The sequence below is a fragment of the Syngnathus leptorhynchus genome, chromosome 22, assembly GCF_054491065.1.
Source record: "Syngnathus leptorhynchus isolate UIUO chromosome 22, UIUO_Slep, whole genome shotgun sequence".
NCBI lineage: Eukaryota > Metazoa > Chordata > Actinopteri > Syngnathiformes > Syngnathidae > Syngnathus > Syngnathus leptorhynchus.
This window is the reverse complement of record NC_141216.1, coordinates 2,731,918-2,755,320: the sequence shown is the minus strand read 5'-3', so window position 1 is coordinate 2,755,320 and position 23,403 is coordinate 2,731,918. Positions and strand designations below refer to the sequence as shown.

At 46.1% G+C, this 23,403-nt stretch overlaps 3 protein-coding genes across 5 annotated transcripts; 1 reads left to right on the top strand and 2 right to left on the bottom strand.

Moving 5' to 3' along the window:
* Positions 1 to 129: 129 nt before the first annotated feature.
* On the bottom strand, positions 130 to 5,611 carry muc13b (mucin 13b, cell surface associated). 2 transcript variants are annotated; one of them, XM_085903895.1, is made up of 13 exons: positions 5,461 to 5,611; positions 5,342 to 5,389; positions 3,014 to 3,592; positions 2,826 to 2,948; positions 2,629 to 2,738; positions 2,485 to 2,543; positions 2,250 to 2,404; positions 1,989 to 2,120; positions 1,855 to 1,900; positions 1,729 to 1,766; positions 1,543 to 1,630; positions 1,136 to 1,415; positions 130 to 1,059 (listed from the first exon to the last, which is right to left on the bottom strand). In XM_085903895.1, exons 2-13 carry the CDS (start codon positions 5,361 to 5,363, stop codon positions 832 to 834), a joined length of 1,860 nt encoding a protein of 619 aa, XP_085760021.1. In that variant the 5' UTR covers positions 5,364 to 5,389; positions 5,461 to 5,611; the 3' UTR covers positions 130 to 831. The 2 variants fall into 2 exon arrangements, with proteins under 2 accessions (XP_085760021.1, XP_085760020.1); XM_085903894.1 differs by lacking the exons at positions 5,342 to 5,389; positions 5,461 to 5,611 and adding an exon at positions 4,096 to 4,349.
* Positions 5,612 to 5,696: 85 nt separating this feature from the next.
* Positions 5,697 to 12,468, bottom strand: znf281b (zinc finger protein 281b). Of its 2 annotated transcripts, none has more exons than XM_085903584.1 (7): positions 12,329 to 12,468; positions 10,473 to 10,985; positions 10,288 to 10,401; positions 10,079 to 10,202; positions 9,717 to 9,800; positions 9,530 to 9,648; positions 5,697 to 9,454 (listed from the first exon to the last, which is right to left on the bottom strand). In XM_085903584.1, exons 2-7 carry the CDS (start codon positions 10,914 to 10,916, stop codon positions 7,868 to 7,870), a joined length of 2,472 nt encoding a protein of 823 aa, XP_085759710.1. In that variant the 5' UTR covers positions 10,917 to 10,985; positions 12,329 to 12,468; the 3' UTR covers positions 5,697 to 7,867. The 2 variants fall into 2 exon arrangements, with proteins under 2 accessions (XP_085759710.1, XP_085759709.1); XM_085903583.1 differs by having other exon boundaries at positions 9,717 to 9,810; positions 10,080 to 10,202.
* A 907-nt stretch (positions 12,469 to 13,375) lies between these two features.
* kcnj19b (potassium inwardly rectifying channel subfamily J member 19b) lies at positions 13,376 to 18,980 on the top strand. Its single transcript, XM_085903585.1, has 3 exons — positions 13,376 to 14,376; positions 16,786 to 17,002; positions 17,338 to 18,980. The coding sequence occupies exons 1-3, from the start codon at positions 13,708 to 13,710 to the stop codon at positions 17,991 to 17,993; spliced, it is 1,542 nt and encodes a 513-aa protein (XP_085759711.1). The 5' UTR covers positions 13,376 to 13,707; the 3' UTR covers positions 17,994 to 18,980.
* Positions 18,981 to 23,403: the final 4,423 nt, after the last annotated feature.

The following is a 23,403-nucleotide window of genomic DNA, read 5'->3' as shown; positions in this document are numbered from 1 at the left end:
ATCCAACTAATTCTTTTTTTTGTTGTTGCCTTAATTCAATTGACTTTGTGGTGCACCTTGGCCACCAGGGGGCAGTATAATATCGCGCGTCATTATAGGCGCTCATTGATGTTATCAGTCCATCTCTGCTGTTTTGTGTGCTAGCATCATTTTATTTTTCGTTTGTCAACTTAGATTTTTTTTTTTCCAACTGCAAAATTGCAGCTTGTTAATTGAGTAAAGTTTGTTCACCACCACCAAGTGTGAGCTAAAGATGTGGAGCTTAAGTGAAGTGAACCACCCCGAAAAAGAAATGAAAAAGAACACACAGTCCACCAAGATTTTTATAAAGAACATGTGTCATACATATTTCTATACAACATTTGTGAATTTACCAACTGAAAACACAAAACATGCAAGTCGTGTTGTGGGGTACGTTTAAAATAAGCTAAGTCACCCAGGTGAAACGGGGAAGGAATAAACACTAAACCTACCATTTTGGGGTTTTAATTGTTGCATGTTGGAACTGGATTTCACATTTCACACAAGTTTGAACTTTTCCCATCTAGAGATAAATTCATAGAACTTTGTTGAAGTTTCCAGTTCAACTAAACGGCTCGGCTAGCCGTCTTCAAACTGATTCTGGCCCCTGTCAGTTCAATATTCCTCCACCTGATGGCGCCAACGGACAGAAGCGACACTGCGCTTTTGAAATCAATTGCGACATTTTTAAAATGATTGTTATTTGGAAAGCAGAATTAACAAGGGCAAACTTTGAGTCCAAGTGTTCCCCATATTTCAGCCACTGCAACAAATGTTTCCACTTGTGGTTTGTGTTGAGAAAAATGCTCTTCAGTAGTTGAATGGTCTTTCATTGTCATGCGAGAAGTTTGGGTTGCTTTGGCCTTGGTTCCGAGCGTAAGGGTTGGTCCGGGGCCGATCCTGAATGTACGGGTTGTTCACGGATTTGGATTCTGAGTAGGGGTTATTCACGGGCCTACTTTGGGCGTACGGATTGGTCTGGTTGTGAGACCGCGAGTACTGACCACCGTTCATGTCTTCTGGGTTGTCATTGAGCCACTGAAATCCAAGAATGTTGTATTATTTGTAAATAACGTACGGATGGCTCATTTTCTACTCAGAATACGGTACTCACAGAACCTCTCTCGTGAGCCACGGAGCTCGGGCGACTATTGCTCGGCGTCATCTCCAGGTTGATCCCGCTGTCCCAGTGACTGGCGGCCGTGGCTCGGGGGATCCTCGGCACCGCTCCGCTGGGGAAGGGTTTGACGCCCGGGACTGGCGCAGGATTACCCAGAGAGCCCTGCTTATTGGTCGGCAGGCTTGTAACGAGGGGTTCCTTATCGGAAAAGTGGATCACGTCGGGACTCCTGGTTTCCAAATCTTTTTTTGTTTTCTTGGAGATCTTTGGGGCTCTAATAAGAAGAAATACACAACAATATAGTTTTCAACGAAAAAAAATCTTTGGAGGTTCTCCTGAGTAATTTCTCGTTATGATATAGTCATGTAATAAACAGTTCAGAAAGAAAAAAAAATGTTTACTTGGTCGACACGACGATTAGAACGATGATTGTGATGAGCAGTAATCCCCCGAAAACCGAGCCAACGACGACCAAAGCTAGCTTCCATGCTAACAACAAACAACAGTAAGAGGATTGAGACATTCAATTTGATGGCATTTTATGTAACTTTATCCACATTAACTTCAAAATTATCGGTCGTACTCACATTCCTTGCAGTTAAAACCAGAGTAACCATATGGACAACTGAAAAGAAAAGATTCCAAATCGAGACAATACATAAAAAAATAATAATAAATTTTAAAAAGTATTGCGTGATTGTGAAAGCACCTACTCCACACATTCCCGAGTTCCCTTTGGTTTCTGACCACTTGGGCAAGCTGCGGAGGAAGAAAAGTTGCAAAATTAGACCTTCTGAACAAAGAGTCAGTAGAGTCAACTCAAATATTTTTAATTGGCTTCACTTACCAACACACGCTCTTTGACTGTATTCAGTGGTGACGTAACCTGTCGAACAGCTGCATAAGAAATCTCCGTCGCCTTTCTCCGAACATGTCGTGGTGTTCGCGTCGCAAGGTTGCTTACTACATAGTTCAGTTTCTATAGTAGACGTGCAAAGGAAATCGAAAGAGAAAATCAGTACAAGTTGGCTCGGATGTTGCTAAGTGGAAAGATACAAATATGGATAAGAACTTTGTCAAGCTTTGGAAGGAATTGCGGCAAACATACTTTTGAAGTTTGAATTTGCCAGAAGACACTTCTCACATGTGGAGGCGTTGGCCAGGACCATCTCTATTTCCGTTATTTTGATTTGAGCAGACGTCTGGAAGACCATCTCCACAGAAGCGATGACACCCGCCGTGGCTCGTACTTTTGGAGATTCCCTTTTCCATATGCGGACAAAAGTTGCTATGATTAGAAGCAAAAACGTCCCATGGAAGCAGAAATTGCTTTTTGGACTTACTGAAGTTCCAGCACAATGGACCGCAAGTAACCAGGTCTCTTAGTGAGACGTGAATCAACCTGTATGATGGATAGAAAAAAACAAACATATTTTTTAGAGATTTTTATCAAACAATTCCGTGTAGAAACGCAAGACAAATTTGACCTCATCAGAAATTAGCTTGGCAGCAAGTTGAAACGCAGTTGATGTTTTGTTTTTCATCTCATCTGTAAAATCTAATGCAGGCACTTCCAGCTGTCCGGGGAAGACTTTGGCTGAAATATTACAATTTATACAGTTGAGGAAAAAAAAAACCCAGACAGATTCAAATATATTAGTGAAACATTTGTACCGCTACTTACCCGTCTCACAACGCTGGCTGTCCTCATTGAAATAATCGCCGGCCATACACAAGCAGACGCGGCTACTATTGGCACGAGCCTCGCATTGGCTCCCGCTCGGACATGGCAGTTGCTCACAGATATCTACACAGAAAGAAATAAAAACATGCAAGACACTTTCCAAAGGATTCAAATATGACTAGAAGTACCTGGTACAGTCGTGGGCTGAGGATCTGTTGCCGGACTGACAGTTGAGGTTGTAGAATTGTTTTGTCCAGGCGTTGTTGCGTTTGGCTGGGTGGTCGGAGTGACGGGCGCAGGCGTCGCTGGACTGGGCGTTGGTGGCTTTGGTTGCTCAGTCGGTTTGACTGATGCAGGCGTCGCTGGACTGGGCGTTGGTGGCTTTGGTTGCTCAGTCGGTTTGACGGACGCAGGCGTCGCTGGAGTGGTCGTTGGTGGCTTTGGTTGCTCAGTCGGTTGGACGGTCGCAGGCGTCGCTGGAGTGGACGTTGTTGGCTTTGGTTGCTCAGTCGGTTGGACGTCCGCAGTCGTCGCTGGACTGGGCGTTGGTGGCTTTGGTTGCTCAGTCGGTTTGACGGACGCAGGCGTCGCTGGAGTGGTCGTTGGTGGCTTTGGTTGCTCAGTCGGTTGGACGGTCGCAGGCGTCGCTGGAGTGGACGTTGTTGGCTTTGGTTGCTCAGTCGGTTGGACGTCCGCAGTCGTCGCTGGACTGGGTGTTATCGGTTCCGGTGCATTGACAGCGTTTGCCGTGACTAGCTCCACAGCATCTGCAACAAATAAGGGAACAACCAAAATGAGAGCTCATGTTGAAGAAATTTTAAATTTGGAAGTTAGATTTTATTATCTCTATTTCCTTATGGCCCTATTTTGACACGCTGCCCCCTGTTGGTAAGCAGTGTTACGATCACCGACAAAATGGGTTTTTTTTTTTCATTCAGTGTCAGCCTCTAATAAAGCCCCACAAAAAAAAAAAAAAATGAAAAGAAAAAAAAAAAAAAGAAAACAAATGGCTACATGGTTAAGATTTAATTGCTGTTATCAACACACTAGTCAAATATTGACACAGTGTGCACTTGGACTAAGTCAGATATTGAGCGGCGACGCAAACCAGCTGACTCGCGTTGCTAAGAAAAAAGAAAGGAATCAGAGCTTAAAACCAACTAAGATAAAGAGAAGATGTAAACAAAGAAGTCAAAGTAAGACTTAGAGTAAATTTAGATGTGAACTTCATGACAATTCCATTCAAAAACAAAGAAATCATTTTACTTACAGCTCGCAAAGAGGCAAAGGATAAATTTTAATTGCGGCGTCATCACAGTACTAACAAAAAAAAAAAAGTCCCACGAAAAAGAATAAAAAAATTCTCCGAAAGCTGCAAGTCGTGTAAGCTTGGTCCTTCCAACTTGGATGATGACGGCTTGGCTGCCGTGCTCACTTTTTAATCATTAGCCACACCTTCATGGAGGCTGGAATGTAAGCAGACCAACTGTCCAGAAGGAAAAGGTTTCCCAATGGACGATGCGCCAAGTGCTTATGAATTTCAGAAGGCTTTCTTTCCTTTTGTGGATGAACTGAATGGACTTTTTTTTTTTTTTTTAAGAGAACCAAGCTCACTTTTGACGGATGGGGCACGTATTTGTAGTTTTTCGTTGAATTCATTTTGTCATGTCAAATAATTTTAAATAAATTTCATTTCATGTTGAGTGAATAAGGCAACAACTGAGTGCTAAAGGTCACGACATGAATGACATTTATCGACGACGTGCTTATTTTGATGTAGCAAAGTTCCCAAAACACATCTTACTTCCTTATTCCGCTTGCTGATAAAAAAAATAAAAAAAACAGAATGAAAGGGAACACATTTTAAAAAAATGGCAGTGAGGAAGAACACACATTGCTTCCTTTCTATTGTTGGTTCATGAAGTTACAACACATCTTCTAGTTTCTATTAAACGCTGAGACAACATCTTGGACAAACATGATTTCGCAACACTTAAACGTAACGGGGTGAACCTGGTGGCCATTAAGTTTTGCCCGGGACAAAGGTGCGGCATGTGACCTTTGAGCCTTCAATCTCATGATGGACCATTCTACCTGCTTCTAAAAATAAACTCATAATACTGAGCGCTAGAATACATTCCACGCAAAAAGCTGGAACGATCAAAGTCAAATTTGGTCAATAAAAGTTAATTAGACGTTCCTTAACTTCCCGTTTTGCTGGCGTTATCTGAAAGTTGACTTTGATCCCGGATGCTATCGAGAAGCAACACGCACCTTAACCCAGCCCCGACGTCATTAGAGGGCGTTGGTGGAAAAAGAAATTACGCCCCCCCCCCCCCCCACTACAATCAGAACAAAACCCACATGCTTCAAATCAATGTTGAGTCAGTCAAAGATATCGCTTTCCATGACGCAAATATCAAAAGCAGTAGATTATTTTTTTTACTTAAATAATAATAAATGCCGCATTATTTTGTTTTCACTTGAAAGATTTGATGAGTATGTTCTGAATTTACCTTCTAGCGTGACTTTAGCCATTGTAGTTCCAATTTGTAGACAAGTATCTGTCAATAGAAATTGAACAATTAACATTCATGCATCAAAATATACTTTTTGACATTTTTGGTCTATTTACCTTGGCCAAAAATGCCTTTTTGGTCCAGATGTTGGAATTTTTTTTTTTTTTTTATAGCTGTAGCTGGACACGCTGCCTGCAAAAACAGATAAGATCCACATGCAAGCGCTAACTTTCAAGCTAAAGGCATGAATGAAAATGAAGGCACGCCATTTTTTTCCCCGATTTAAATAGGGTTCTGGTGATGACGAAAAAAAAAAAAAAAAAAAAAAAAACCATCGGGGAGAAGTCTTGCGGTAGCACCACCAACAAACCCAAAGGCCTTTTGTTTTGTAACAAAAAGTTTTTTTTTTATTGGCTTCTCTAATCCGGTCATCATCTCAATAACAGGTACAGCCCGGGAAATCATGTCACGAGGGTCTACTACTAATGAGACAAAGGAAGGAAGAGGGAGGGGGAGGCTTCTGCTACAACATTTGGTATTGAGGTGACAGTCAGAAAAAAAAGCCATAACCATGCATACTTGATAAAAACTCAAGACAAAAAAAATGAACACACATTTTAGTGTTTTGTACATTTTTGTAAACAAAATCCTTCTAGAGTTCATATCAAAAACACATTATGGCAAGTAACAAAAATAAGAGATATACCATGAGTGAAAAAAAAAAAACAATTCTATGAGGCATCTAGAATGCAACACTGCTTGGCATGGATGTTTCCACATTAAAATAAAACAACCCCCCCCCCCTCGCACCACATAAAAAAAAAAATACATTTTGCATTTTGACAAGTCACTTGTTCTATCATTGTAAACACAGGCAATGTAAAAATGATGACATGTCCAATCTATTCTACAAATATTTCCACTACATACAACACAACGCGTGTCCCTGCTTTCTTACGCTTTTATGATATGAGGTATATTTAGTCAATCTTATCGTCTTTTTCTCTCCATTTCCGTTCAAAGCATAGTGTTTGGAGGGATGTTGCTGGTCTGTCAAGTTTTTTTTGTTGTTTTTTTTTTTGTTCTACCCCCTTTGCAGCTTCAGAGTCCCAGAAAACCAGCGGGGAGGGACAGTTGGAGGGGGGGGGGCTCGCAGGAAATTGACTAACTGAAAAAAAATAAAAATAAATCAACCCTGACTGCCGGGACAGAGAGAATGGCTTTAACCGCGGAAGACAAAGAAGGCCATTGTTCATTGTGAGTGCAGGACTGATGCATATTCAGGAGGCGTGTTGTATAAATTAACTCTTCTGCTGCATTGGTGCTACAAAGGTGTGTGGCGGATAATGGGGAATAAATACAATGTAAAAAAAAACAAAAAAAAAAAACAAACAAACAGAGAAAAGTTCCAGCATGTCAGTCGAGCTCTGGAGAAACACTTAAATACAAAGAGCTACTCTCAAAATATTGGCGCATAAAATTATGGCAAATCCACTTTTTACATCACCCGACAATCCGCAAGAGACAAATTAAGCCCCGCCCCCTTCCAAGAAATTCAAAAATAAAAATGCCCATTAAAAGCATCATCCCACCCTCCTAAAAACCTTGTTCACAGTTTTCTCCTTTTAAAATAAACATTAAGAATCACAAACTGAATGGGTTGCTGTTTCTGCTGATGATATGTTTCTTTTTGGAAGAAAAAAAAAAAAAAAAAAAGTGCTTGCTTGATTCCATTGAACACGCACACCAAAAAAGTGAGGTGAGCGTTTCCGTTTGCTTGCTGGCTGTCCATCGTGTTTTCAGTCAAACGCGTTTCAATGGAGTTCTTTTCTCCAAGCTGGTTTCACATTGATACGCAACAGTACCGTCATTTGGACTAAAACATGGTGATCGTGTGGAGTAAAATTGAAAACACACCCGGAAAAAAAAAAAAGAAATTCAAAGCTTTGTCGTTTCAAAGTACACCTGTAAAAACTGTGCTAATTGCATCTCAAAATACAAAGTCTTATTACACAATTTTGCCTATTTCCTGAGTTAATACGTTTCTTGTAACAGACAATATATACTTTTTTTTTTTTGCCATTTGAGTTCTGGGCTTTCCCTGCCACAAGTGTTGTTTTTTTTTGTGTGTGTGTAATTATCAACATTATTATTTTACAATTGGATGACGATTGGTAAAACACAAGGGTTTGGAAAGTAATAAGAAATGCAAGTTCATCTCTACCCTCAAAATGTTTTAAATTACATTTAATATCTACGGTTTACGATCATTAAAAAAAAACAAAAAAACTACTTTTTTTCCCCAACAAAATGTAAGAGACTAAAATACGTGATAAAAAAAAAAAAATTGCATTTGAGGCCATGGAAGACCCTCCCTGGTCATGTTTGCATCAACATTTAATGGCAGTGTTTAAAGTAAAATTGCTACGAAAAACAAAATTTGAATGAGTCGGAGGCGGGGCAGGGTGGACAAAAACAACCCCCCCCCCCTCCATCCCCAACTGGTTTCACCTCGTCTGAGCCTTATCTGAAACTTTGGCTTGTTGGGGTTTTTGATCCTGTACTGACTGGCTCACTGACGTCAGCTAACAAGCTGCTATACCCTGAGAACTCTGAGACCGGAGTCCGTATTCTGTGGTCCACCTCCGCCCCGGGGTCGCTGCCGTAGCTCAGAGGGGTGCGGCGTCCCGACTTGAACTGGGAGCCGAAGGCCTGGGCGAAATTCTCAATCTGGTACGTGGTGGACTCTTTTGGGGGGTTCAAAGGAGACAGGTCCGAGTAGCCGGAACCGTTGGCGGCGCCGGCCCCGCCCTTGGCTTGTTGCCCCTTGGAGCTTTCCGTCTGGGCGGTCAGATCCTGGGGAGGTAGGTTGAAGGCTCCGGGCGAGTGCTGCTTCTCCAGCTGCTCCGTCAGCTCCTGAGAAGGCGTTAGCTGCTGGTGGCTGGCCGGCTCCAGAGTCAGGTGGAAAGCCGTCTGGGAGGGGGAGCCCACCAGCATGCCGTAGTGGGACTTGGACGAGGTGGAGGAAGAGGCGGACGAGGGGGCGGCGATGGGCAGCGGCGAGGAAACGGCGGGAGGGTAGCCGCAGTCGTAGACGTGCTTGTCGGCGAACAGGGGCCCCGTGGGACTGGAGCTGCTGGACAGGAGAGTGAAGGGCCCCGTGGCGCCCAGGCTGGGGAAGGGCCCGCTATGGCTGGTGCGCTCCAGGGCTTGCAGGAGGAACTTGGAGTACTCGCTCATCACCGCCGTTTTATCGCCCCCGTTGGCCGCGTCGTCCTCCAGCTCGGGGGTGACGGGCGCCGCCGGCTGGAGGTCCACGTGGTGCGGGTGGTCGGACAGGTCGAAAGCCACGTCGTGGTGGTGCCCTCCCTCCGGCTTATGGCTGTAGTGGTCCAGCAGGCTTTGCAGAACCTCGTCCGGGATGCCCGACTTGTCGTGCTTGAGCTCCAGGGGGGACGTGTCCAGCATGGCCAGCGTGGGTTCGGGCCCCAGGGAAACCTGAATGACGCCGCCCCCCTGCGAGGCCATGTGGAGAGCGCCCGCTCCGTAGTCGCTATTGACGGCCTGGAGGTATCGCCGCTTTTTCACAAACTGCATGGCGTCGTCGTAGTTGGTGCTGGTGGTGGGACCCTGCTTGCTGCCCCCGCCTCCTTGGAGCAGACCCATGTTGTCCAGCCCGGAAGCGTCCATGTGATCCAAGGAGCCGGCTTTTTGGCCTAACAGTTTGTGTCCGTCGCCGCTGTCTTCCAGAGAAAGGAGAGCCTTATCCAAACCCTTGCGGCCCGCTTTTTTAAACACCAATTTGGGAGAGCGGCCCTGCATGGCCGAGCCCGAAGGTTGCTCCATGCTATAGTCCTGCAGGCCCATGGCGGCGGAGGACGAGGCCGCCGATGCGGCCGCGCTCTTCTTCCTCTTGCGCTCGCCGCCCTCCCCGTTTTTGGACTTGGCCCGCTTGCGCCCGGAGGTGCTCGCGTTTCCCTGAGTGAGTGAATAGCTGCCCTGGCCCAGCTCGGCCTCGCTGAGCTCCAGCATGTTGGGGTCCAGGCCCTTCTTTATGGCTTCTCCGCAAGTCCGCTTGTGCTTCAGTAACCGGTCGGTTCTTGAGAAAAACTACAACGTCGACAAAGAGACAAAAACAATCAAACGCAGAACTCATTTCACCGGTGTTTATCGGCCCAAACCTACTTGTTGGCACGTATCGCATCGATACGGCTTCTCGCCGCTGTGCGTGCGTTTGTGTCGCTCCATGTGATACTTCTGGATGAAACGCATGTTGCACTGGTCGCAGCTGAACGGCTTCTCCCCTGCGACAAACGGCCGGGGACGTCGTTTGCGGCTTACGGCAAAGTCGGATCGAAATAGGCCAACTCACCGCTGTGGATCTTCTCATGCCGCTGGAGCAGGTACTTCTGAATGAAGCTCATGTTACACTGACTGCACCGGAAAGGCCTCTCACCTGTGCGATCAAGAGTACAACCGTCCCCGCATCACATTAACTAGCGCTCTGCCTCATTTCTGAATATAAGTTGGCGCCACGTGGCCGCTTTTTGTTTTTTTCCCCCAGCCAGGAAGCAATTGCCAGGGATAAAGGGACTGTGAACTTCCCGGCAAAGGGGGATGACTAACACGTCCAGAAAGACATGAGCAATGGATGAGTCAGCTCCCGGGGATGTCGGCCATGACGCCACGCTACCCGACGGAGGCGCAAAAGCCCAAGCAGTGAAAGCCTCTCACCTGTGTGTATGAGCACGTGTCTGCGCAAGTGATAGGAGCTGCGAAAGGCGGCGTTGCAGTGCTCGCAGATATGCGGTTTGGAGTTTGGGGACAGGCAGGCTCCGTCCGCGTCCAGCATCATGGCCTACCGGGACAACCAGGAGACGCTTAGGTCTGAGCCCGCTCAATACTCAGATAGATCCACCCAAAAAAAACAAAACAGGATTAACCTTTGCGGAGTCGTTGCGTTTCCGCCGGGCTTTGCCTCCCTGTCCGTCCCCGTTGGTCCGCCTCCCTCGTTTTCCCGACGAATCTTTTGGCTCTTTACCCGCTCGTCCTGACATCTGAGGGCAAAGCGCGAGCGAGATCAGTCTCAAAGTGACATGCGCGTCTAAGCCTCGGCGTTCCCACTCACCGGGTCCCCGAGGGAGCGCACGTTGCTGTGGCTGAGGTCATGCAGGAGCATGTTATGGTGATTCTGGTGGTGGTTGCCGTACGACATGTCCGGCATGTCGGCGGCGCTCTTCCCCGCGCCGGCGCAATTCATCGACACGCCCCCGCCACCGTAGAGAGGCATGCGATAATCCAGCTCGCTTAGCCGCTCCTGCTTGATGCCCATGCTGTGGAGGAAGCCGCCCGCGTTGGCCACGCCGGCGCTCTGGTGGTCCGGGGGCGAGTCGCGTTCCTTCTTGAGGACCATCTCCTGCGGGAGGTCGCCCATGACCGGCTGCGGCGTGAGCCGCGTGAAGCTGGTGACGGGCGGCAGGTGGCTGAACATGAGCATGCCGGGCGCAAAATTGGGATCCATGCCACCGTTGCGCAAAAACTCATTGCTGATTTTGTCTTGGATAATACTCATGGTGGTAGCTTTGCTGTGTGCGGGCGCGGGTCAGGCCAATGTATCTAAAAAGGAAGGCAGGTGAACACCCTGGAAGAAAAAGAGGACACACAACATTACACTAACCTGGATGTCAAACCGTTTGTGACACTTTAGGTGACCTGACCAGAGTGAGGCCGCACGTAACCTGGAGTCCAAATGTAAAATTTGGAGTGAAACACTGACTAGTTACCATTTTATACACTCATCTGCACAAATATGACAGTCAAAAAAAAATCTGATGTTTGAGCAAACGTCTACCCATAATGCAGTCTAAAATATGCATTTGTTTTTAATGAAGCTACATATAAGCCCAAAAGTCAAATCTGGAGTGAATTTGTGTTGTTTTTGACACGCGTTTGCAACTCAGCCGATCAAACGTTAATACCAATGCAACATTACTAATTAGTCGGTTCGGTAGACTTGCCTAAACAAACGCTATTTAGGTCAAACAAGACTTGACGTTTGAGCAATGCAACTAGGACACACTCTTGTACCGAAAGCAGCAGTTGAAGGCTTCGACGACTCGTTCTCGAGCCAAAACGCGAGGCGACCATTTGTCTCGGCGACATATTGAACACAGAGCAGATGAGCTTTTGTCATCCATAATAGTTAGCCAGCTAGTTAGCATAGCAGCCGACTCACCACAATGAGCCCGACGACGCATATCGAGATCGCATTCGAAACCTTGGCGCAAAATGTTTGCAAAACCACCACAAATCCCTTCGGAAAAAGTTGCATTCGAAGCCACGGCTTGTGGGAGAAAAAAAAAAAAAAAAAGAACAAAGTTCCCTTTTTGTTACCCTGGTTAAATCGCCCATCAATTGGCTATTTAAAAATGGATAAGCAACTGCTCGACAAAAATGGTCTCATATCAATCGAGATATATTTATATAAACAATGCATCGTGTTGAATTGATCTTTAAGTTTGCCACGAGCTGGCGTGATGTGATCATCTCTCGAGCTTTGCAGGCGAAATTAGATCTCGCTGGCTGGCGCTCCGTTTATTGATAGCTAACTTTAGCCGTAATTACGAGCGGATAATCATTACCGAGCGTGCGTGTGGCTGGCAAAAACCTTACCGAGGCTATTTCTGTTCCAAGTCGACTCCAGATCCAATGAACAAACACGGGCGATCGCGGCTAAATTAAAGCCAAATTCGAGCTTTAGCACCCAGTTGTGTTAATAACAATCAAACTAGCCACAAGCTAGTTAGCCGGCTGCTAACGCGCTAGCAGTTAGCTCCGAGTGAAAAGCCGCATTACGGCCCGTGCATCACAAACAATGATGCTGCCTTTCAGTGCATCTCCCCCGCGGTTGCGAGCCAGCGTCGCTTCGCGTGGATCTCGACGGAGTCCCAACCGAACCGCCAACCCACTTGGGTTCTCGCTCACCTACACATGACCGCAGACGGCTTGGAACGTGCCCGTGGTGCCTCCGTATTCGCAGCTTTGGAGGGTTTTATTGCCAAAACACTGTTCTCCGGCGGCCGCTGCTTTCTTCCATCTTGTCGTGGCGCGGGGGATTATGGGTGCAGGCGGACCGACGGGTCATGAGAGGAGACAGCCGCAACAGCAGTCGCAGTCGCAGTCGCAGTCGCAGCCGCAGCCGCAGCCAGAGCCAGCCAGGTTGCAGAACACATGACGCATGCGCATGCAACCGTGCATTCTCCCCGACTGCTGTGAATCAGCAACTTGCTTTTTTTTTTTCTGGAACAAAAAACCGCAATTTTTCCTCCCTTCATGTATATTATACAAAAGAAGTACAGACGCAATAGAAGTAAATTGCTCTTTCTCCTGGTTTCACACGTATGTAGCCCACAGGGTAACTATTAGACTCCACAGTTTGTACTTTCCCGAAATTCAATGTCAAATGTTGCCCACCCGTATTACGGACCGGGTCAATAGAAATGTAAGTATAGCCGATGGAATGCAGTATGTACTTCACACATTTACCACGAGAGGGCGACAAAGCAATTCAAAACATCCACCCACCATCATATTACATGGTTACGCAGTCCAGTGTCTTACGTGTATGTGTATATTTGCCCCGCAGCATGGCGCTCAAAAAAGTGAGCACTGAGAAGAACGATGTGTGCAACACAGGCGTACTAATTTACGTTACTCCATGGGATATTTATAATGGCATGTGCTTCAGATATTCACCACAAGAGGGCGACAGAGCAATTCAAATAGTCAGCTTTTTATAAACGAAACAAAACGTCTGCAGACCTCAGTTCAAATGCAAGGGTTTTGTTATTAAAAAGGCAGGCAAAAACCATTTCAATGTTTTTTACTGTCGTGATTTATACTTTACAACTCGGAAAGAAACTATTTAAAACAGGGCATGTTTACTAATCCCTCCCTTCCTTCCTTCATCCATCCATCAATCCATCCATGCATCCAGCCATCGAGTTTTGGAAGACCCCTCCGTGCTGAAGCGCTCACCGAAGTCTGTCATGAGGATGCAACTCGTGTAGATAATTAACTATCTTAATTTGGAAAGCGCACGGAGTGCCACTGCACGCAGACAAAGTTGGCACTTGCGTCAAAGGACCACGCGTGCGCGCGCGCTCTACTGTGCGTGCCACTCGAACACGAGCGCCTGGTGTTCATTCGCAGTTTAGCACCTCCGAAGATGCGTGCGGCGGGCTGAATGTACATTTTTCTTGCCGCGGAGGGTGGCCGGGTGGGTGGAGGTGCAGGGAGCGCAGCAAACTTGCACCGACAGCAAGTATTGAGCGCTTGAAAGAAAGGGTCGATCGATCCGCACCATGGCAGCCATACGCAGGAAATTCGGCGAGGACTACCAGGTGGTGAACACCAACCAGAGCATGACTTTCTGCGCGCCGGCCAAGAGGAAGCGGCAGCGTTTCGTGGAGAAGAACGGGCGCTGCAACGTGCAGCACGGCAACCTGGGCGGCGAGACGAGCCGCTACATCTCGGACCTGTTCACCACCCTGGTGGATCTCAAGTGGCGCTGGAACCTGCTCATCTTCATCCTTACCTACACGGTGGCGTGGTTGGTGATGGCTTCCATGTGGTGGCTCATCGCCTACATCCGCGGCGACCTGAGCCACAGCGGCCACGACGCGTCCTACACGCCGTGCGTGGCCAACGTGTACAACTTCCCCTCTGCCTTCCTCTTCTTCATCGAGACCGAGGCCACCATCGGCTACGGCTACCGCTACATCACCGAGAAGTGCCCTGAGGGGATCATTCTCTTTCTCTTCCAGTCACTGCTGGGCTCCATCGTGGACGCCTTCCTCATCGGCTGCATGTTCATCAAGATGTCGCAGCCCAAGAAGCGCGCCGAGACGCTCATGTTCAGCCAGGACGCCGTCATCTCGCAACGGGACGGCAAACTGTGCCTCATGTTCAGGGTGGGCAACCTGAGGAACAGCCACATGGTCTCTGCGCAGATCAGGTGCAAGGTCATCAAGGTAAGGAGAAGCAACGTTGGACCGTTCTTCTGCGCTCTTCACACTAAACAAAGAGACAGACGTGCAAACCGCCTAACTTTGTCTTACAAAAGTACACCATCTTAATGCTAATACGCAGGACTGGTGTTGTCGATCTCATTTGAACACAAACAGTGAAGCAACACACGAAGACAGCCAATATAACAATAGTAACATTCTTCACCCCTTGCCAAAACTGATGCGTATTACTGCAATTTCCTAAGCTTACAATCGACTGCCGCTTTACAGTGCCACCTGGTGGCCAAACCAGAAGGCGCAGCACCATCTCAACGAGCATCGAAGCATAAAATGACTGTGACAAAATTGCTCTGTTGGTTTCTTTCAAACAAAAAGGCTATTTTCTTTCCCCTCACTCAAGTGCACCATGTGAATAGTTTGACCAGGTCCATTCTTCTGAACTGAATCACTATGATTTATCAGCACTTATAGAGGCCTGCTTTGAATTCCCAGTTGTCTGTAGAATTGAATTGTGACCCCTGAGGGCCAGTGTGAATACCACAGCCCATTGCGTTATGGCACCGTGCACTCAAAATGGGGTCAGTCAAGAAGAAAAGTGCATATTGGATGAGAAACTCCATCAAACCCATGAACTACAGCACCTTCGAGTCAGCCGCAGAATATCTTGGGCTGATTTTGTGTAGGAGGCGGCATTCACTCTGGACTCGAGCTCCCGCACAGTCCCTCCGTGAAGTGTACTTTATCCCGTGTGTGTTCTTGCTTCTTCATGGCTGAGTGGCCCGGGCCGCAGCATGAGGGTCATCACACTGCATCCTGCCTCAGTCAGCAGAAAAGCTCTCCACGGGCTGTAATTCCAAGTTCAGCCTGGCTCTAAATGTCCTCAGCTCAGATGGATGGCTCCCTGGGGGACAATGTCGGTGGGGCACTATATATGCTTTGATTAAAGCCGTGATTGAGCCAATTCGTGGACTCGCTGGACCGCACGTTATTTTGTCACTGTACAATTTCCAGCCGCTAACCGCTGTTTGATATCTCCTACAAGGCAGCGCTATAGATTGATGTGTCATTGTCATCCGCCGTGTCCAACAATAACAAGCGTTTGCCACCAAACGTGTTTTTTCTGCAGTCCAAACGGAAAATGATTGGCTTTGTTGTGACTCAGAGAGTTAGTCGTGCCTTTTGTCCCGGTGCAGCAGCGCCCATGATCTCAAGTGACAGTTTCGCCCTCTGGGGAAAAGTCACAGCGTGGATACACTCATGCAGGCCACAACATTAGGGACACCTTGATAAATTGAATGCGCTCGATCAAGCCTGGCAGAAACAACAACACGGCAGTTTGGACACACGGCTCAAGGTCAGAGTCGGGAGGGTGGCCCTTCAAGGTGACGGCAGGGGGGTTGTAAATCGTTGCACGGCCCGGATACTTTGCCAAAGGAAAATCAGTTGATTACATTAGCAGTATGCCGGTTATTTATGTTTTTCATGCGTGGTTGAAACGGAACCTCATTTGCATTAGGTGCCGATCGCTTGTTTCACGAGTCGGTTAATGGTTTTGTCTATAAAATGCCAGATAAAACAGAGGATAACCATTTGGGCCCAAATTGGATTACACCATTCGATACAAAATTTCCAAAGGAATATTTTCACAATAACAATCAGCCATAATCATAATACTGATTAGAATTTGGATTTTTGTAACGCCGAACATGGGACCCCGAGGATGCTTGAGTGTCGCGATGGGAAAATGAAGCTTCGTTGTAAGAAGTGGTGTGTTAGTGTACTTTCAATCCAATGTTGAGCAGAGACTGCCATCTAGTGGTAAAGAAAATACATTCTGTTCATGAAGCAAATATAATGCTTCATTTTCCTATCAGTCAAAATATGCAGTTAGCAAGACTAAAGATTACCGCCGGCACTCTTGGACAACTCGAGTGTGTGGCTGGATTTTTACTGATTTGAATTCGGGTCAACTTGTGGTGTGTTGTAACCCTCTCGACAGATATCGCTGAGGTTGCTTTTTTTTCTGCGATAAGGGGCAAGAAAAAGCTACAGCGACGTCGCCTCTGCGTCGACGGGGACGTTTTCCATGAATATAATCGAAAGCGGTATCCGATAAGTACCTTTGACTTTTGGAGTCGATGAACGCGAGTTCACCTCAGAAACGAGAGCTTGTCATGCGTGTCGTGACATCGCTCCTCAGCAGGGGAGCCGGCGATCTGTGGGCACAGACGTCTTCCTGTGAAATGTCACACCCTCCTGTCCTCCACATCGCTGTGAATACAAATGACTGCCTGTTTGCCATCTGTGGTTGATCACCCAAAAAAAACAAAAAAAAAACCAGGAAGTGGAATTAAAAAAATAAAGATGATTAATTTTGTGGTGACCTCAAGAACCTTTGGTGTGTTTCCGCAGTCTCGTCAGACCCCAGAAGGCGAGTTCCTGCCTCTGGACCAGTGCGAGCTGGACGTGGGCTTCGGCACGGGCGCGGACCAGCTCTTCCTGGTGTCGCCGCTCACCATCTGCCACGAGATCAACACCAAGAGCCCCTTTTTCGACCTGTCGCAACGCTCGCTCATGAGCGAGCAGTTTGAGATCGTCGTCATCCTGGAAGGCATCGTGGAGACCACCGGTGAGAAATCTTTGAATCCACTTTGAGGGTCAAAAGCTCTGATCCTTTCTTGAGCTGCTAAAGTTTGGGAAAACTTAAATTTGACGAAGAAGTAAAGTTTGGACTCAATAATTTGTGAATTAGCCTCCAGCAATTTTCTCTACAATATTTAACAGAATGTTTAATTAATGGCCTTGAATGATGCACGCTTCAAGCTCGTCTCCATTTCCGTCATGTATTCTTCTTCCCTGAGGCGATTGTCCACTTTTCATTTCACTGTCCATTTTTTTTTTTTTAATGCTCCAATTTCTCTTTTCCGCCATTTGAAATACTGATGGACCGTCTCGTTGCGACAGGCATGACGTGTCAAGCGCGGACATCTTACACGGAAGATGAAGTCTTATGGGGCCATCGTTTTCTGCCAGTCATGTCTCTGGAGGAGGGCTTCTTCAGGGTGGACTACTCTCAGTTCCACAACACCTTCGAGGTGCCCACACCTCCCTACAGCGTCAAAGAGCAAGAGGAGAAGTCATCGCTGACGTCGCCCAACGTTCTCCCGGTGGCCCCCGCGCCTTCCTCCCCCCTGGCGGGCAACCGAGGGGGCCGCAGAGGGAGGCTCCTCTCGGCCGACAACGTGGAGCCTGCGGAGGAGCAGGCCACCAGGCTGCCCAGCAAACTGCAGCGCATGAGCTCCACCAGAGACGAGCAAGTGTGGAGGGGCGCCAAGACCACCACGACGGCGGCGGCGGCGCCCTTGCCCGCCGGCGGCAAGGCCTCCAGCACGGGCGACCTGCCGCTCAGCATCCAGAGGTTGAGGTCCAGCTCCATCCCCGCAGCTCGCCAAGGGGGGCGGCCCGAGGAGCAGGTCCAGCTCTTGTCCTTGGACGGAGACGCTGAGGAGCCCGAGCCGGAGAGGCAGCACAGACCGCAGGCGCCCATTAATACCATCGCCGGCGGGCGTCCGGAGGACAACTTGCCCGCCAAACTGCGCAGAATGAACGCAGACCGTTAATTCCAAAAACTTTGAGATCAGGCTTTCCTTTCACTTTGACCACATTTTGTTATATTGCAGCCAAATAGGAGAAAATGGCAAGAAAGTGAAGCGCGGTGTCTACACCGCACGGCCCGATAAAGAGCAGTTGTAAATTTACCTGCAGCTTTTATTTGCCGGCTACCCTCAGAGAGACCATAAGCCATCCATCCGCCCCTACTGTGAGGATGGCTCGCCATCTGTAAGCCCCGCCTCCACCCTTCTGCCCTTGAGCATCTTTGTTTCTCTCGCAGACTCTCTTACAGGATGAAACGCTCTGTATCTGTAAACAAAGCACGGAAACATTCCGCGGTATAGGATAGACTACAAATCGTTTTTTGTCAGAATTCAAATTGAACAGAATTACTGTCTCTAAAAATAATAAACATGCCAACCTAGCATTAAACTAGAAAAGTCAGAAAAAAGTCTCGAGCTAGCCAAATTGTTTTGTGACATAATGAAGGTACAAAACCAATTCTACCTCTTCCTTCCAATTTTTTTTTAATTTTTTTTTATCAAAGTTGATCTATAACCATCAATGGCACTGAATGAATTAACTGGGTGAACTTTCCATTTATTTTCTTTCTTTGAAAAACTCACTGTGAATTTGTTGAAATATAAAACAACAACACAAACAAGTTGCTCCTGCTTAGCTACACTGTAAATGTGCAGTCCTTGACTTGTATTTGTTTTTATTTTTTTAAACTTATATCAAAAGCCATCGCCTCAACAAAGAAAACCCTTTTAATCTATTTTACTCCAAATGAGCCATAATATAAAAAGTACAGCTTGTATGCATTTCTTTGATACACTTTGGGCAGTTTGTTTGAATTACATTGTGACAAAAAGACTATTTTGAAGAATACCCTTTCCATCCTAAATTGATTTATGAAAAATATCAGACGGCATGCGATGCTTTCAGGGGAAGAATTGTTACATTATTGCATTAAAAAATAAGCTACAGGAAGGGAGGGGGGGGGGCATTTCTCAAGTGCTAAATAAATTCTTTGCAAACCCAGCCGTGTGTGTCGTGTAATACTTTTGGCTGAAGAAAAAAAAAAAAAAAGCCCTGGAGGCGCCGCGTGCCACCTGCCCAGTCGCTTAAATCAACAAGCATCAAATATTCAACAGCCTCCAATACGATTGCGTGTTTTGACACGATGAATCCGTCCTAAAATCTGAATTCAAGATCAAAGTTTTGGACGTGGTCCCTGCTCCTCCCAGTCTCCTGTGAACCAAATGAACCCAGTTAATATCTTTGACGTCTATAACTGTTAATGGCACTGAACGGGTTAAGCTGTCAGCACTCCCAAATGTTCTTTAAGTGTTTTCTCCATCGGTCCCTGCGGACGCGAGTCGTTGTTATTTGCCAGCGCAAAGTGTTTGTTTTGTTAACATTGCCCGAGGCCCGGTGCGTCGGGAAGCTAAGCTCGGCTTTTCATGAACCTTCTCAGCATGTCTGCTCAAAGTTCTTCTTCAGAAACAAAGAAATATTGGCAAAAGTGCAATTTCTGTCCCTTTTATTTCTATAAGGATGTTCTGCGTTGTATGAGTCCGCTCTTCGATTTATAAACGTTTTTTTTTTTTTTTCCACAACAAGGTGAGTCACTGTCATCATGATGTGGGAGAAGAGAGCCGCACGTTGTTGATCCTCGTGCAGGCTCTCTCGGGAAGAGCTTGGTAATCTGACTGAACATCCGCGCTGACCAGATGCTCATCCATAGTCAATGAGTGCAAAAAAGACGGAAAAGCAGTGTCATTAGTCGGGCTGGGTGGCAAATTATGTGGGCTCAACTTTGACCTGTGTGCATGACAACGAGCCATTTACAGGTGGATTCAGAGAGAGAGAGAGAAAAAAAAAAGCTGCACTTGTGCCTACAGAGTGGTGAAGATTAAAAAAAAAAAAAAAGGAAAAATAGAAAAAGAAAAGAATCAAACTGGCGAAGGAAAAAAAAAAAAAAAAGGAAAAATAGAAGGGGGGTGGGAAAAAAAAGAAGAAAAAAAGAAAAATAGTGTGCTATAAAAAGAAAAAAAGAAAAGAAAAAAGAAAAGAAAAAAGTGTGCATTTGGCCCATGAGATAGAGATGGAAAACATTTACATGAATGGAGGTGAAACATCTCTACAAAATTATAGCCACAGTGCGAAGCTTCAAGCATTCATCTTGTTTCCAACCCCGGAGGATAACTGCAAAGGTTTTTTTTTTTTTTTTTCATCCAAAACATCAGCACGGAACGCTTCACCTTGAACGCTGCTACATGAAATTTGCAAAATAAATGGGATGACTCAGAGAATGTCAAACGGCGACACTACTCCGATGTCACTAATCAGAAATGATGCTACGCAGGGAAAAAGTAATTTCATTATCATGCGTCAATGCATCTTAAAATAAACGAGCTACGCTTGGGCTCAATGCAACATTATTTCTCAGAGATGGGATATTCCGACATAGTTTGAGCAAAGCGTCTGAAGCTTTATTTGTTTTTATGAGGCCGGTCACTCCATTAGAGCGACACGATCTTATTACACAATATGAGGCCCTTCGCCATGTTGTAATTGCGCTCTTGGACATTTTTTTTTTTTTTTACATCCAAGAGGAGGCAGCTGCTGTCGAGCCACTGAGCAGATGAGGCATCCTGATTTGTTTTGAGCAAAACACAAAGCTCTCTCCTCAGATTTCACCATCACATGGCTTGCGTCCGCTAAATATTTGATCGATCTTTTATCAAGTGAGCAGGCAGGGCCGCTCGGGGACGACTTTACCCGGTTCGCATGTGTCTCGGTGGGGCGGAAAAACATGGGTGTCATGATTATTTCAAAAGCGTATCGACGGTGAAAAGTTGCTTTTGATGACTTTTAAGCACAAAAAAAAAATTTGCATTACAGAGGAAATTTCTCCTCCCCCACACTGCACAGCTACTAGCATCTTCACACAACGACAAAATGGATTTGATCTTTTCAGGCAGGCCAAAAGAGAAAGCGTCAACAACCTTGACCAAGAAGTTGCTTCAATAGCCCAAATGGCCTTGCAGTCTATTTGCACTTATGTAAATCTTTCATCTTCCTCCATGGCAAATTAACACATTGACTCAATCCCATCTGGCATGGAACCTTCAAAAGAACTATTTCTTTCATGCTCTTGCTAGTTACATATTTTATAGGGCACCAGCAACTGCAAAAAAAAAAAACGACATGTACTAAAATAATAGCGTAATCAATCAGAGCAAAATACAGTAAAGTCCAGGCATTAATCACAAACAAATTTCAATAAAGACCTTGGCACATCATTCAACCCCGCCCGCCTTTCCGCCACCCCCGTTGTTAATGAGTCATCCATCTCGGAGCTTGCAAGAGTTAATTAAAGGTAGAGCTGTAATTAACTTTCAGAAAGGAACCATTTGTCTACACATTTGGGTTCTCTTATCACTGCAGCAGAGAAGGAACCAAAAAAATGAAAAAAAAAATGTAGCAGCTGCGTAAACAAGCTCTGCTTTTTGGCTGTGTGTCACAGACTGGTAATATTTACAAAAAATGGTTGTCAAAAAAAAAAAAAACCGCACAGAATGATACAAGGACTGTATTAGTTTAATTTATGCGCCAAAAGGACAGGAAAATTTGATTTGGCAAGATTTCTGAACCCAAGTATATTTTCGACACGTGATTGTCAAAATGCGCCCTCTGGTGGTAGATGAAAGAATCACTCAATTAAATTTAATCCAGGACAGCTCACTTGTGTAACTTTTACACTTGCAAATGATCTTTTTTAGATTCTTAAGTGCAGTACATTTTAATTGAATCTTTGGCTTAAATGCAGTTTCTTTGCTTGAGAAATAATAACTGGTCTTTTATTTTTGACTCCGCCTCCCCATCGGGCAGCGACTATGACCTCGAAAGCTTTATTATAGCGCTTGCAGTTAATTGACTGGAGTAGTTCCAATCAATTAGCTCCCCATTATTTACCCGGCGAGTCCCCGCAGGATTGGTTCAGATGGCAGCAATTACTGCATGGCTCATCCTCCTCGCTTCTGGACGAGAACAACGCTCGTTGCTTGCCGGATTATTGTTTCGGAATAAAAAATAAATAAATAAATAAAAAGACAGCATACAATGTTTTGTAGCATCTGCTGCAGCACAAACAGATGAATGCGAGTCAAAGTGTGAGTCACATCTCGCGTATTACACAACTGCGAGAAAAGTTTATTCGGAAAAGCTTTACTGCGCCAGGGCACTTATTTGATTGAAAAAAAAAACACGTCAATTTTTTTTTCTATATTTGAGGTGGGACGTTTGCTGATAATACGAGTCATGCAATTCAAGTAGAGCTTCTGATTTGAGGACTGAGTCTGAGCTGTGGGACCATCTATGATAAAGCACTATGGGGGGGGGGGAATGAGATAATGCGGCGGAGAGACGACGGGGAATTCCACTGTTGGAGATACTCAGACCGCTTTGTAATAAAATCGCCAGAGTTCCCAGACAATAGCAGTATGGATCGAGTACATTTCATCCCCGGGTGGCGCGGCTTCTCTATCGTGGAGGTCAAGCCGCCTCCATTAGAGTGAATTTAATAGAACCTCAAGTAGCCTTAAAAGATTCTGCACGGGTGACCTTCGCGAGACAACATCCAATATCCACTCGGCATCTTTCCGTTTGCTGATGACGCAACATTGGGCCAGCTGGCTTGTCTGGAGGATAAAAGCGCCTCACGCCCGATGCGTTCGCCAGGAATGCTTTTGGACCATCTGCTTCAATGGAACACAGATGTAATTGTTTTCAAGATATGTGCACTAAATTTGAAATCATCAGATTCCCATCACCCCATGTCCATCTCGCATCTTAACACCGGGACGTCTTCCTCTGGCAGTGACCTCCAAGGTTGATTAGATTGGTCGCAGTTAATTGACTGAAGCGGTTGCAATCAATTCTGCTCTCTGTGGATAAAGCCTTATTACGCCCCAAAGCATAAGTTAGATTTCAAACACATGACAGGAATCGGAATTACTCTGGTTTTCACGAGCAAAGCCGATTCTGATATTCGCCAGGTTTAAAAAGGTTTGATATTGATCTAGCTGTCAGAATCGAAGACGAGAACATAACGACGATTGGCGAAAAAACATCGTGTGTTCATTAACCTTTCAAACAACGAGGAATCGATTCTCGGCAAACTTCCGTCTCCGAGTGTGACGTCCGCGCGGCAGGAAGTCAAAATCTCGACTCATGCCGCCGGCGAGACGCTTTACATTCGTTTTCATTAGCTGCAGACAAACAGCGTCGGGGCGGGACTTAATCGGATTGCAAAGGTCCTCCTGAAACCTGCACATTTGATTACTCGATTGATTCGATTACTCGGTCCGATCGGCGGCCAGCGCCAAAGAAACTCGAGGATGCCCGTGA